The 16217-nt window shown below is 38.3% G+C and overlaps 1 protein-coding gene across 1 annotated transcript in view; it reads right to left on the reverse strand.

Moving 5' to 3' along the window:
* Positions 1-640: 640 nt before the first annotated feature.
* The window catches only part of peak1 (pseudopodium-enriched atypical kinase 1), a 59390-nt gene continuing 43813 nt past the window's right edge, over positions 641-16217 (reverse strand). The window contains 3 exon segments of the mRNA XM_056451702.1: positions 641-6973; positions 7996-8726; positions 10192-10409. Coding sequence (XP_056307677.1) covers positions 5828-6973; positions 7996-8726; positions 10192-10409 — 2095 coding nt within the window. The 3' untranslated portion in view covers positions 641-5827.

Raw genomic sequence — 16217 nt, forward strand, 5'->3', positions numbered from 1 at the left:
GGCACTGTTGTCTCACAGCAAGAAGGTCGCTGGTTCGAGTCCCCAGTGGGCCAGTTGGCATTTCTGTGTGGAGTTTGCATGTTCTCCCCGTGTAAAACATAAAACGTGTGTACCAATAGTGTACACACAAGACAATCCTGTCTTTTTCTATTAAAAATAAATAATATAAATGTGTTAGTGTCATTTTAATTATAGACTTCTATAGAATTACACTGTCAATTTTTTAAAAATGTCTACATAATAACACACCTGCTTTCAATAATTACACATGCATCCACATAAGGATATTCAGTTTGTAATTCTGAAAAATTAGGATTAGATTCATCCCTTCTTCAAGTGTGAACGCTACGATCAGAATCCGGAGTGACTCTAGTTTGATTAAAGTGTCAAATAATCTGCATTTGATTTAGATACAGAACGCCACTTTCCTTTGAAAGGAGAGTATTAATATCTTCATGTTTACCATGTAAAATGTAAATTGGTCACATCTAAGCCACATACTTAAAAACCAAACCAAACTGTACATCAATTAGAGTTAATTCAGGTAGAAATAGCTCTTTACCGCAACACATTATTAAGAAGCATTAATAACACTTATAAGAGAGCAGTGTTTTTTATTAAAGCACACAACCAAGTCATGTTTAAAAACATATTCATAGTTTTATTATGAGCAGTTAACTCGGTAATGTAGAGCTAAATACCATGAGATATGCAGTTGTAGGTAAAAGCCGTTCTGTGAAATCACTGGCAATAAACGTGTAAATAACAGTAAATACATGATTTGAGTGAAATGAAGTGAAAGAAACTGATGAGACGGATGTTGGATGAGTGAAAACACACACACACACACACACTACAGACATCTGCTGACACTTTCATTCTCTCACTCAAATTCATTCGCTGACAGACTCGTAATGCTAAAATGATTTAAAACTACACTCAGAAAATTATTATATACAAATATAATTCAATATAACATATTTCTAAAGTGTGACCTGCAAACATCAACTAACACACACACACACACACACACACACACACACACACACACACACACACTATACTCCTGTATTTTCTCTAATGATGAAACAGGAACTATTTCTAACCGATGGTCCCGCCCTTTTGTGTGATTGACAGATTCTTGACCCAATGACCTCACAGGAAGCGGTTCTCATACACTATCAATCATCATTAAATCCCTTTCTGTGATTTACCTTAATACCTAAAAGAAAAACAAACATGACAACATCTGCATCCCAATTTGCATACCATTACGTATGCGAGATTAGATATAGTTTGCCTCGAATCATAGTTTACATAAGGTATCAGGGTGATTTACTTGAAATTTAAAGGGATAGTTCAACCAAAAATTGAAAAAATATATAATTTATTCTCTCTCGTGTGGTTTTAAACCTTTTGTTAAACACAAAGTAAGATATTTTGAAGAATGCTGGTAGCTGGCACCCATCAACTTCTTTAAAACACTATAAAAATACTATGGAAGTCAATAGATGGCAGCTACAGCATTTCTCAAAGTCTCTTCTTTTGCGTTTAACAGACGAAACAAGTAAATTGGGTTAATTATTTTTTGGGTGAACTATCCCTTTAAGTAACTATTATCCACAAATATGCTACAAAATATGGAGCTAATAACATGCCAAAACAATCTGAATTTGAATTGTGTTAATTTAAATTATTGACAATTGTAATTAAATAAATCTTAATTTTTATTTGCCTTTAAAAGTTTGAATTGCTCAATTTGAATTTCATAACTTGAATATTGAATATTTGAAATTTAAGACAACTGAATTTTTCAAGGTTGAATTTTTCCATATATTTAAAAATATTACATTTGGCTAAAATACGCTGAAACCAAAATGTCCAATAGGTGGCGCCAAATCTCTCTCTCTGTCACTGAATTGTTCATTCAGATTCATTCGAATCAGCTCATTTATAAATGAATTAAGTGACTCACTATGAATGACTCGCTCAGAAATTTCTTGTTAACCTCGTTTGTTAAGTGCTTAAAGCTTAGTTTCAAAAGGTAACAACATAAGAGGTGTTATAAAGTCTATATTTGAATAGATTTTAAAATGAAATAATTTGAAAAGTCTCTATGTGAATAGAGTACAGGGAAAGCCACTTGACTAGTTTTCAACATATTGTTTGTTCTATGTGACCTGCAACTGAAAGCAGCCTTCCATATACTTAAAGCTAAAATACATGAGTTTAATTTTACATTAGGCTATATGTAGATAAAAAAAACATTTATTTTTACCTATTTCCAGACCCCCCAAAACTCCTCACCCTCGTAATTTGCACCCTGTAACTTGTCCATAACTATGAATCAAGCAGAGGTGAGTGATTCTTAGTTTGACTTTTCTGTGGTCGTCTACTCTTCCATGTTGATCACCCCTGACCTACTTTCTGCTGAATCTGAATTTCACCATCTGACTTTCTGGTTTTGAATTTTAGGATATTGAATTTGATGTTCTGAATTTCTTCACCTTGAAAATTTGAAACTGTACAAACCCAATATCTGCAGTCTATGAATTCAGAAGATCAAAATGCGTCAGTAAAAAATTCTGCCTTGAAAAATTCAGTAGTCTAAAATTTCAGATGTTCAATATTCAAGTTATGAAATTCAAATTCAAAACCATTTTTAAAGACATCTAAAAATTCTGATTTATTTAACTACAATTGTCAATAATTCAAATGAACACAATTCAAATTCAGATTGTTTGGGCATATTATTAGCTCCATACAAAAAAGGCAGATTGTAACAGTTGTAATAATAAAAAACTGCACATCTTAAATTCGACATGGCATTTAAATACAAAAATTAATTTAGCAAACGCATTCAAACATGAATATTCTCTCCCATCACCCCTGAAGTACATACCTGTGTGTGTAGTATGCGGTAGTAAACAAACTGGGATGCAGTCGCACATTTCACTCTGAAGTCCGTCTCTATATTGCCATTGTCTGAAACACAAACATTCACACCTCAAAATAATACTACAACAAAAGACACGATGCTGAAGAATGTGCCGTCCCTTCAAACTAAAGCTTCACACACACACACAAACGAATATCCCTTGCATATGCCTCGCTCAGCATCTCATCAATTAAGAGAAACAGGATGGAAGATAAAGAAGAACAGCATGCTGAGAAGATCAAGTGCATTAAGCACATCGATAATACTGTAACAAACGTCAACACTTGCTTTTAATGATTGCACATACCTCCACATATATTCGGGTTAGGTTCATCCTGATACGTCTCGAAAAAGCAAGTCGTAGTGTTTTCTGCAAGTGTGAATGCTACGGTCAGAATCTGGAGTGACTCCACTTTGAGTAGGACGAGTTTGGTGTACTTTGAAGGCTGCTGAAGATCCAAACTGCATTCGTTTAAGATACATAAGGACACTTTCTTTATAAGGGGGGGTATATTATATGTTCTCTTTGCTTATGTAAAAAATATGCGTAATAATGTGTGGTTCAAAGTGTCTTTGGTAAACTTTACAGTGCTTTTGTTGTGGTAGAAAAATATCCAATCTGTACTCTCTCCAACTAATCTGTAAGATATATCAGGATCTGTTAAAGATTTGCGTGAAATGACAGATGGAAGATGATGTTTTTGCCTTTTTCCATAAATCAATATCTCTATTTATATACACACACGGACACATATAAGGTAAGGCATGATAGACTCGAATCCATTCATTCGGTGACCTAATGTGACCCTCGTTTTGGGGGTCCTAACATAAACTCCAACACGTGATGATACGTAATACTCCACCAATCGTTTCAAGAGTAAATGGAATCATAAATCATGATGCCGCTAATGTCGGATCAGTGGTTTCCTGCTGATAAACACAAGTCCCTACAGCAGAACGAAAAGCATAACTATTATAAACCCACAACATACTCGCACACACATCATGCAGTTTCACTTTGTTTATAAAAGCAGCTCTATAAATGTGCCATTATCTGTGGAGTTAAATATGACTTCACTTTGTCACTTTTCATCCTGTAAACGGGTTTGTTCGGACTCTTTGCATGGTATCACAAGTCGGGCTGGGACGATAAACTGATTCGTGTAGCGTTTCTTAGAGTTTGGGAATGCATCAGGATTGTCTTTGGAATCAATTCAGAGCTTGGTTTTAACAGCAGATGGCGCTGTAGTCTAGTATTTAAAAGTAGAGGTGCTGTAGGCTAGTTTATAACAGCGGATGGCGATCTACACTAGTTTTCAATAGCAAGTGTCGCTCTAAGCTAGTTTATAACAGCTTATAGCGATCTATGCTAGTTTTTAACAGCAGATGGTGATCTACGTTAGTTTTCAATAGCAAATGGTGCTCTAGGCTAGTTTTTAACAGCAGATGGCGCTGTAGCCTAGTGTTTATACGTAGAGGTGCTGTAGGCTAGTTTATAACAGCAGATGGCGCTGTAGCTTAGTATTTAAAAGTTGAGGTGCTGTAGGCTAGTTTATAACAGCAGATGGCGCTGTAGCCTTGTATTTAAAAGGTGAGGTGCTGTAGGCTAATTTATAACAGCGGATGGCGCTGTAGCCTAGTATTTAAAAGTTGAGGTGCTGTAGGCTAATTTATAACAGCGGATGGCGCTGTAGCCTAGTATTTAAAAGTTGAGGTGCTGTAGGCCAGTTTATAACAGCAGATGGCGCTGTAGCCTAGTATTTAAAAGTTGAGGTGCTGTAGGCTAGTTTATAACAGCAGGTGGCGCTGTAGCCTAGTATTTAAAAGTAGAGGTGCTTTAGGCTAATTTAAAACAGCGGATGGCGATCTACGCAAGTTTTCAATAGCAAATGTCGCTCTAAGCTAGTTTATAAAAGCTTATGGCGATCTATGTTAGTTTTTAACAGCAGATGGCGCAGTAGACTAGTATTTTAAAGCAGATGTGCTGTAGGCCAGTTTATAACAGCAGATGGCGCTGTAGCCTAGTATTTAAAAGCAGATGTGCTGTAGGCTAGTTTATAACAGCAGATGGCGCTGTAGCCTAGTATTTAAAAGCAGATGTGCTGTAGGCTAGTTTATAACAGCAGATGGCGCTGTAGTCTAGTATTTAAAAGCAGATGTGCTGTAGGCCAGTTTATAACAGCAGATGGCGCTGTAGCCTAGTATTTAAAAGCAGATGTGCTGTAGGCTAGTTTATAACAGCAGATGGCGCTGTAGCCTAGTATTTAAAAGCAGATGTGCTGTAGGCTAGTTTATAACAGCAGATGGCGCTGTAGTCTAGTATTTAAAAGTTGAGGTGCTGTAGGCTAGTTTATAACAGCGGATGGCATCTATTATAAATAATAGATGTCGCTGCATTATAGCTTTTCAATGGAGATGGCGCTCTAGGATAGGTTTTCCCATATTCAAACGCTCACAAATTATACTGCTTGTGCATTTGGCACAATGTAAGCATTCAATGTACTTCGGATTTTATGTAACAAGTTTACTGTAAACATAGCTCACTAAGAGAACTCTTGTAATTCACTTAAATCGTTCATGAATGATTATTTTACTAAGTAGCGTGTCTAAGAAACTGGATGCAAGTATGGCTGCAAGCATCATCGTTTTGTTAAAGCTAAGCTCCGAGTCGATTCAAGAGAGAAATCGCAATGATTTCGTAAAAATCTCAGAAACTATGCAGAATCATTTCTCAATTCGCAATGCATCAATTTATCACCACAGTCCAAATCACAAGTAAACCAAACGCAAACAAATTCACCAACAAAGTCAAAAGATAAGGTTCCTCGAATAAAAATCACACTTCTGTACAGCGCACAAATGTCCTTAGCGTGATACAAGCACATAAAATCATATAAGCACACCCTGCGGCTGCTGCAGGATCTTTATCACTCTACTGAGAGATTCAGTGGTGGAGAAAGCCAGATACTGACAGCACAACCAGTCCTCCAAACTCACACCACAGCCCGATTCCAAAGAACGCTCTGCAAACTTGATCATCATAAGTGTTCGCTTCAGGTCTAGCCAGTTCTGCAGGACAGTGTGTCGTTGGACTGTCCCTGCTCCAGGGTTCAGCGAATTAAACAGGTCCTCTCGCGGACCCCATAAAAGACACTGCAAACATGCTCTTGCATCCGCCATCTGGATACGTTCGGAAGGGTTAGGGTTGAGAAGCAATGTGGCGAGTTGTTGAAGGCCATTAGAGTAGAGGGAGCGTAGGGGCAATTGGGGCAAATCAGAGCTGCAGTATTCCCTCTCCTTTAGCTCCGGACTTTCCTCAAATGGGTTCGGACGATGCAGCATCTCATAGATCAGTATTCCGGTCTGGAATTCATCGCACTTGCGGTACTGGGTGGCAGTGAGAAGCTCTGGTGCCAGACGGGAATGGTCTCGGAGCGAAGCAGGCTCCAGTACCACATTCTTGAGTTTGGCCTGAGAAAAGTTGCTGATGATGAGGCGAGCAGGACATGCAGAAGCAGCTGCGGTGGAAGATCCGGATGCGGTGTTGTTGTTCGGTTCCAGGAGCTCCAGGTTCCAAGGGTTTCCAGGCTGACAGTGTACCAGGAGGAGGTTCTCGAGGCGCAGGTCGCAATGCGTGACATGGTAGGGTTTCATGTGCTCCAATCCTGCACACAACTGCAAGAGCAGCAGGCACACCTGTCGTTCATATAGCTCAGGGTTTCTTGCGTGCCGCTCCACACCTTCACGTACAAAATCCGCCACTGTCTGGAAGGGCACCTCACGAGTGATCACTACAACACAACTGCAGAGTTTCCCACCTGGACCTGCTGCATCCTCCTTTTCATCTTCTCCTCCTTCTGTACCGCCTCGCTCATCTTTATCCTCCTTTTGCTCCCAAGGAAGCAGGCGGGCTGGAACGTCTGCCAGAAAGTGCCCGCAGTCCTGCTGGATGTTGAAGTGCACAGCGATGCTTTGCCGAACAGCTAGGCTGTGGAAAAACTGCTGCTGGGTCTCCTTCACCACACCTCGACAGATCTAAGATCAGACAAAAAGGGAGCATTAATATTCCTCAGAAATATCTGCCAAGGCTGCTTTTTAGGTATCATAGGAAAGCTGCTTGCCAAGGCTGCTTTTTAGGTATAAAGGTAAGCTGCCAGCACAAAGTGCAAAAGTGAAAGAATACAAGCTCAACCATCTTTGTCAGGGGCTGTCAATATGGCTGATAAGATGTTGAAAATATTTATCAGCAATAATACCATTAAAGGCACACTCCAATAGTTTTTTTTTTAAATAGGCTAATTTTACAACTCTCATTTTAAAACCCATTGAGGTAATATCCAACTTCCAAGATATACAACTTTTCATTTTCTGTCAATCTACATAATGTTACAACAGAGAAGTCAAGCTTTGAAAAATAAAATGATTAAAACTTTGGTCAATTTTGAGTTAAGATGTTAATAGTCTGATCCGATTCAATGATTCATGCTAAGTTAAGCTAATAGTGCTCCTGCCAAAATAGTGGAGTTTCATTAAAAGAAGCACAATTGGTTGAGCTTGCTACAATAGACTACTTGTTTTGGGGAAGTAACCACCAAATGCATCCATTGTGGAAAATGTTATAATGTATTGTGACCAACTCAATGTGTGCAATGATTTTGTTTTACATATCAAAGTAATAATCTGTTAGCTTAGCAACATGCGAAAATGAGGCTGTATTGGAATCAAGTGTTAGATCAGGGGTGCTCAAACTCAGTCCTGGAGGCTCGGTGTCCTGCAAAGTTTAGCTCCAACCCCAATCAGACACATCTGGGCAAGCTAATCAAGCTCTTATCAGGCTTTCTAGAAACATCCTTGCAGGTGTGTAGAGGCAAGTTGGAGATAAAATCTGCAGAACACTGGCCCTCCATGACAGAGTTTGGACACCCCTGTGTTAGATGAATCCCTCATTTGCTACTCTTGCAAGAATCAATGTTTCGGAGTTGCGCAATTGACCATTCCTCAACTTTTCTGGCAAATGTCTTGGACCTGAATCAATAAATACATGCAAGAACTCTCACCTTGACAGCGTAGTTCATCAGAGGCTCTTTGGCAAAAGATGCAGTATAGTACACAGCATCTCCCGCCTCACAGCAGGGTTTTCCCGCAGTCAATCGGAAGTGCGACCAGCTGTCTGTCCCGAAGCGAAGATGATCTTTTTGTCCAGCCATGAAACGATCTTCACATCTGGTTGCCAACTTACGAAGGGTATCCGTGTGCAGGCCTCGGATCCTTCCAACCACTTCTTCCCAGCTCTCCATGCCTCTATATGGCATCTGTTTCTGTCCTTTAGTGAGTCTCCCAGGGCCTCGTGTCCGGGCTGTCAGACTCTCTGTACTGCGGTAGCCACGCCGGTCACATCCTTGCATGGAGGTGCTACTGGTCAAACAAGACAGGCTTCGTCCACCCGCAGGACGCTCCAGAGAGTCTCCGGATTCATCAGGATGTCGTGCCTCTGAACTGAGCGAGGAGCTCTGACTGGCTGTGTCCCAAGTGGACTCGAGATCATAGAGTGGATTGGCAACACTCAGACTGGTCCCACCAGGTCTGGCCTCTCCTTTGGACCGTGGGGCAAGTTCTTTACCTGCAGCAGACGGGTCTATTTGAGCACGTGGAACTAACTTTTTGGGAAGTGGAGGAGGGGTGGATTTATTGGTGAGCTCAGAAACCTCGGGGTCAGAGGTTAAAGTGTCATCGGATGCTTTAGGATGCCTGGGATGTTTAACGGGGATCATGTTGGCCCTGGACTGACCTGTGGAGTGAGAGATGACGAATCATGACTATAAAATAAATACTAATAAGCTTGCAAGGAATATAAACCAAAATTGAATCATTTCATGATTATTCTAAGCAATATTCTTACTTGAAAAGCTTGTTAACTTGTTGAATTTACTTTGGATAAATGGTAATATTGGCTAGCCTTGCTTTTTTCTTTCCTTTAAGCATGTCTCTATCTGCTAGATGAACAATCTTATAGCAGTTCACACACGCTCTGTCCACAGGGACGTGGAATATGAGTTAGGAATTATTTAACAGCGTGAAACCTCTTCTAACATTCCTCACTAATCTGGTTTAATCTCCCAATAATCTCAGACGGAGGCTTCCTCTGAGGCTCTTTCACCAGAACAGGGATTTTTGTAGGTCAAGTCTATAAAATGATCAAAGAGTCAGCACAAAATTAGAAGGCAGCGATTTAACCCCTTTGAGACCCAATTCGCAGCACAGTTCAGGGGTTCATTAGTCTTCGTGTTCATAGTGAGATATCGGAGGTCAACTATATGGAATATAAGAATATGGAGGGCAGAAAGTAGCCACCAGAAACCCCAGTCCCTCATGACAGCCCAAAATGACTTCAGTTTTTCTTGCGTCCATCCCTTTAGATGGTCTCATTTGGATAACCTGTCAGTCACTCATAACGGTGAACATTAAAGTGTCTAAAAAACTGAATGCCTGATTTCCACGATTACTCCAGACTTGGGAAAATTTGAATGCATCTTGCTTTTTTTTTACATTCCATAGACAACTTGTAGTTTGAGAAACAATTACCTTTCGAAGTCTTACTTGAGGTTACATTTAGGGTATTTTGGCAATTTTTTTAGTCTTTAATTGTTGCGATGACCAATACTGGAAGCAGGGAATATGCATACATATTGCACATTATATATATAATACACATTTTATGCCAGGTAACAGACATTTTTTTACTGACTAAAGCAATTTAAAGATTCTGGATCAGTCTAGAATCAGATCTATTTGTAAATATATTTTAAAAAGTCCCAGACAAAACAGTACTACCACATCATATCAGTTACCAACCTTAAAATATATATTATTCCCCCATGACATCCAAGAGTTGCAATTTAATTTTGCTGCTAGCAAGACTACATAAACCACCCCATGCAGCAAATCTTACAAATAAACCCAACAATAACTTAAAAAATAGAGTAGGGCAATACAGTGACAGCCATACCTCATTTCACGGCACAAACTTCAGGGCGACTCAATCAACTAAATGACTTCAAATTGAAAGATTGGAGAACTGATCTTATTTATGGGTCTAGAAATGCTCTCTCGCTCACTGCTGCCATGACAACCCAAATTTATCAGCGTGAGCCAGCCAAATCAGGTCAGAACCTCACACTGCACACCCAAATAAATGGACATGGAGAGTATAAAGTGAACCATCAAATGTGTGTGTGTGTGTGTGTTTGACTTACCCAGGTTGGTGTACGTGGCCCTGCAGCTGCTGGACTCAGGAGAGCGTGAGATGGTGTAAGCGATTCCCTCTTCCTCTGGATCTGCCTGCCTGCTGCTGTTTGAGGTGGGCGACGCTGGGGGCGGACAGGACGCGGGCGGCTCGCGCAGGGGCGACAGCTCCAGCTTAGCAGGAAGAGATGTGGCGGAGGAGGTCTCAGTATCCTGAACTGGAAGTTGACTGCATGAAAAATAATAAAACAACTGTTGAGAATTCTTGCTCAAACCAAAAACAATAACTATACTGAACACACTTGTTATAAGCATATACTGTAGTTCTGTTGACTGCAGGTTTAAACGCTCTATAAAGCTCTTTAAAGACAGCTAGATTCTGATTGGTTGTCAATGTATTTATCATTCATTGGAGGGGGGAAATCATTCTGACAGTGATTCCCACCATTATCATTATAGCTGTAGAGTATTTTTTTAGAACTTTTTCATTCTTGGTGTAAAGAATCCTTTATTCCAGCTCAAAGACTTCAATAAACCACAAGGATTTAGTATTATAAAGCTAAATTTAGAACTTCAATCTTTAAAGTGGAAGTCAAGTTATTTACTCAGCTTTTTTCAGGCTTTCATTTATAGGCTTTCAAGTATTTTCTGAAATTATATAATAACCAGTGTTAGGTAAGTTACTTTTAAAAAGTAATTGATTACAAATGACTGATTACTACTCGAAAATTGTAAACTGATTACATAACTAATTACATAATGTAAAAAGTAATCAGGTTACTTATTGCTTTACTTTGAAGTTAATATTCACTGAAAAATATTACAAAGGGTTGATCACAGCAGTTTAACCTATTCAAAAGACTTAAAGAGATGGTTCGCTCAAAACCTAAAATTCTCTCACCATTAACTTGTTCCAAACCTGTTTGTCTTTTTTTTAACACAAAAGAAGACATGAAGAAAACTGGATACCTGTAACCATAGACATCCATAGTACGAAAAAGCACTGCAGTGTTTGTGTGTCCTGTGTTTGTCTGAGGTAATTAGTCTACCGAAATGTGAAAATTCCCTGCAAAATATGAAACTGATTGGTCAGTTCTTGTCATGTGATATGTGGTTTTCAACTGGTGGCCTGGGAAATGCGCGCGCAATATGCACATACTGCGATTTGTGAACAGCCCCATGAGCAGCTATGTTTCTCTTCACATTCATAAGATACCTTCACTCCCAATCCTGCACAAAATTCCAATTTAGCTTATTTAGGCTAAGTTGGACCACTGTGTTTTTGTGATTTGTTCCTCCTTGGTGACGAGTATTGTCTTGGAAGGCATTCTGTTCAAATACTTGAACAAGTTGCTGGTTGAGTAAAAAGCAGTCAAAAGTTTATTAGAGACTGGACATAGACTGAATTTCACAGCAATATTTTAGTTTTTACGCTCAATGAAATCAAAGTATTGTCTGTATTTCCACTTGAAGCAGCAGCCGCTCTCGACAGCAACCATTACAGCTCGTGTGCTCCAGCAATTTAAAAGCGCATGCTCGTTAACTGACATTGCAGCGGAAAACATGATTTAAAAGAAGCATTTTTTTCTTCTAAAAAAGTAACCGTGATCAAAATACACAAATTAAAAATGTAATTGTATACATTACTGCGTTCCTCAAAAACGTAATTCGAATACAGTAACGCATTACTGTGGAATGGCTTACACTCAACTCTGATAATAACTTTATGTGATAAATAAAATATAAGTCAATATAGACCTTTTTCTTGGCTGCTGCATGGAAGGCGCCATAGCGACCAGCATCTTTCGGTAGAATGCTAAGAACTTCCGTTTACATCGTTTACAACCGGTAATTTGCGCTCTGAAAATAAGTTTCAATAGCTTTTTGAGTGGATTACGGAGTTTTTTTTGTGACACACAACTTTGAAAGGTGTGTGTTAAAGCTGTTTTAATCTGTCAGATGTGCTTCAAGCGCACGAGAAAAACGTTCTCCTAGTTCATGTGTCTCCTAGTTCAGTGTTTGTTTCCCTTGCCAGTCAGCTGTTTGCTCAGCAGCTCTTTAATACACATGCACACACACACGCATGCACGCACGCACGCGCACACACACGCCACAAGCAATACTTCACTGCAAACCAGATTACTGGCATGAAACTTAACAAGTATGCAAGTCATGCAATTTACAAATATGACCAATAAATATCCGTTACTGATACTCTGCTGGCTGATTTGCTGTACATTCTAATCGCGAGCCGTTTATGTTTCATTTAGTGTGTTGTATTCACCATGGTTTGTGTTTTTCTGTCATTTCAAAATGTCAATTTATTTTCACTTTGTCACAGTTATTAAATCAGTGTGCTAGTGGGACAGTACAGGTGACTTTAGCGATGACGAGGCTTCATTTAAACAGCAGAAGATGCCTTCTGACAACGAGGGGAAAATGCCTCACAGCAGTTGTTTTCCATCCTATTAGATCACATTTTTTTAAATGATCAGTCCAGGAGGTGGCACTGATCGACAACAGTATTAGTTCAAAGATGATAAAAGCAGGTAAAATAGATTAAAACGATCGTTTCAAAGCTGTCCAAATGTGATTGTTTATACGCATCAGCTGCCGACCGGAAGTTCTTAGCATTCACCTTGCGCATAAACGCAAAGCATAATGGGTAATTTTGCGTTCCAAGAAAAAGGTCTATACTCAGGTATTATTTTTGACTCACTGACTATGTTTACATGGACATCAGTAATCACATTATTTGCCTTAATCTAAATAAGACAATAATATGATTAAGTTGTTTACTTGAGTTGCTTTTTGAATGTTCCTTTCATGATCCCGTTTTACATGTTATAGCATGTATTAGCATCGATTAACGTCATTGCATCATCACACTATCCACATTTCCTCCGGAGCTTCGTGTAATTTGGGGCGTTTTATTTTTAATTTGTCGACTTCAACTGCAGTTTGGCGCTTTCACTTTCATTCGGGAACATTTCATGCATGCCCCCCGTGAAGAGATATTCGATAAGACTATGAACTGCTGCAAGAGTGTAGCTTTAATGGAATTTCATACCGCACACCAAATGCGGTGTTTGCGGTGTTTACATGTCTGTACTGCACTTCAATAATGCGACTAAAATACTCCACGTGTTTTAATCCGATTTCTCTTTAGTTCGATTATGACCTTAATCGGATTAAATTAATCAAAAATCGCTGTTTACATGGTAGACTCTTAATCAGAGTTTTGTCTTAATTGTATTAAAATCGGATTATTGGTGTGCATGTAAACGTACCTAATGTCAAGTTTGCAGTTCTTAAATTAAAGTCATCAATAAATCATTTCTACATTGCTGCTTAAGACTGCACAAGCCAGCATTTTAACGCCATTTTGCACCCTTTTTCTGAAGATTAAAAGCGTAAGTTTCATGTCTGCTTTTGTGTCCACTAAAAAAATTAATGCCATGTGGGTTTGGACCAACATTACAGAGATTAAATCATGAGACGAATAACGACTAATAAACAGTAACTGTGTGAGAGAGTGCTTTAGTTTTTTAGCAAGGTGAAATTTTAATTAGCATGGTGGCATCCATCCATACTGGACTGATCAAATACGACGATCCTTTGCTGAGATTCCAAACTATCCTTTCTGTATCCCAGTGCCAACCTTATTCTCCTTAATAATCCATCCAGGAACGCTAAAAGGGAGGAATCCACTGCAGCGAGAGCATGTCTGGACATATAAAAACATTCTGTTCCATTAAATTATGACACACTCAGACAGAAAAGTGCTCTCTCGAAAATGAAGATCAGATTTTTTATGTTTCTATTAAAAAAAAATGTGCAAAAATTAGTTTACACAAACATATCTCATTTTAAAAGTGTTTTTTTTAAGCGATAGGATATCTAGGCGTCTCAGTGTTTGAACTTGTTGAAAGAACCTGAACCAACGTGTCCCAAGTATCGCTTACTTTGCAGATAACGCTTTGCAAACACTCACACGCACACACACACAGCAGATGAAACAAACATCCAGCTGAGAGTTTCAGTAAAGTGTTGGTCTGTTTAAAAGGAATTTGAGGAAGTAATGCTTACCCACCATATTTGCTCACACAGTCACCCATTCGATAAGATCAGAGAAAAGGTAAAAGTTAAAATCAGAAACCTCAATCCTTGCTTTCGAATACTTAATAGACAAATTTCTCTTGGAGTTTGTTTTTCGTACTCCTCCTTTCTCTGCTGTAACATTCGGAGTGAATATCTCTTCCTTCACATGATTAACCCTTAATAGACAACTACCAACTACCTGTGGCTGGCTGTTCATCAGCTTACAATTGTGAAACATCAGGATCAAAGGTCCTTCAGGTATGACTAAAATAACAGGAAGTGGTTTACGTAGTTAGGAAATCACCAAATCATACTGATACTTTTATTAAACTACTAATATAAAAAATTATAATTATTAATGCAGAATAATTAGAGGTAATAGTTAGTCAAGGTAGGTTTAATAAACTAGCCTGCAGCGCTACATTTAAATGTTATAAAATGTGTGCGTGTGTGTGTGTGTTAGGGGTGTTTGGTTCCAGGTTTTTTGGAGTCGACTACAATTCTCGACTCCTAATTTTGTAGTCGGTGGAATCAACTCCGGAATAGACTCCAATTACCTTCACTTACAATAGCACAAAGATTAAACATGCTGTCTCATATCGCGCTTTATACACACAGTTCTCCTGTGTGCTAACAAAGTCAGCAGTTTAAATCATCTGCAGTCAAAATAAAATAGAAATAAAAAGTAAAATAAAAATGTCTGGTTTAGATAATTTAGAAAATTACATTGCAGTTTTGGAGACAGAAAGTTAAAACATCAATTTAATATCGAAATGTTTAAAGAAAAGATGCGTGGCAGTTCATTAACAAAGAAAAAAACACCTGAGCCCAAACAACGTTTAAATGAAAATCATAAATATCTTCTTTTTTTATCTTTATTTTTATAGGGGTTTTCACTTTTATTGATAGGACAGTGGAGATTTACAGATTACAAATTATGGGGATCAGAGAGAGGGGAAGGATCTGCAAAGGACTTCGAGCCAGGAATCCAACTCGGGTTGCCGCGAGCATCAGGGTGCTATATGTCGATGCACTAACCACTAGGCTATTGGCGCCGACATAAATATCTTCTTAATGTATTGTTTGATACTTGAATACAGAGTACCGAGTGAACGAAATAATCTGGAGTAGCGGACGGTCTGCGGTTGTTAATTACTGTATTTTTTTTTTAAGGCAACAGACGCTCCAACCGATCAATAAACAAAATAGCTAGGTTTTTAATTTGATTTAATGACCAATTAAATATTAAACTGCCTGCATGAAATGTTTAACTTAAATAATTCATAACAAACCTAAAATAATAAATAAAAGTAGTGTGATAGATGGGGACTCAAAGCATATCATATTGCTCTCGCTCTCATAAATGTGATTTTTTTAAGTGTATTTAAATACCCTTTTACTTTACTTTTAAATATCGCTGTTTGTTTTGTGCAATTTGTTCAATGTAATTAAATAAGGGTGTGTTAATGGGACGGCATACGCCGGAAGAAAAGGAGTGAGTCAGACCTGTTTTTGAACAGCCTTGGCTATTTAAAAACCTTTTTGAAATCAATTTCATTTGTTATAAATTGTCTCTTAACTTTAATGTATGTAATTTGTAGTATTTACAAATAAACAAGAAGAATAGCCTAAATACTAGAGGTAAAATTAAATCAATCCAAAAAAAAAAAAAAAAACCACATAACAAAAAAACAGGACGACATGTATTGTCAGATTTTGTCAATAAATAAATCTGGGCTACTTTTGTCATTATGATTAGTGTTTTTTAATTAATGAATTTATTTATTTGTGAAATAGGCATAAGTTACAATTTTTACTTGAGCATATAGCAGCAACCACTAACATAACGTAATTTTACCTGCAGTGCTTACGTAAGACGTCGATCTGTTCCAAATTTACACACATGTGCTATAGTTCATTTATAACACAGCGAACT

Source organism: Danio aesculapii, chromosome 25 (assembly GCF_903798145.1).
Source record: "Danio aesculapii chromosome 25, fDanAes4.1, whole genome shotgun sequence".
NCBI lineage: Eukaryota > Metazoa > Chordata > Actinopteri > Cypriniformes > Danionidae > Danio > Danio aesculapii.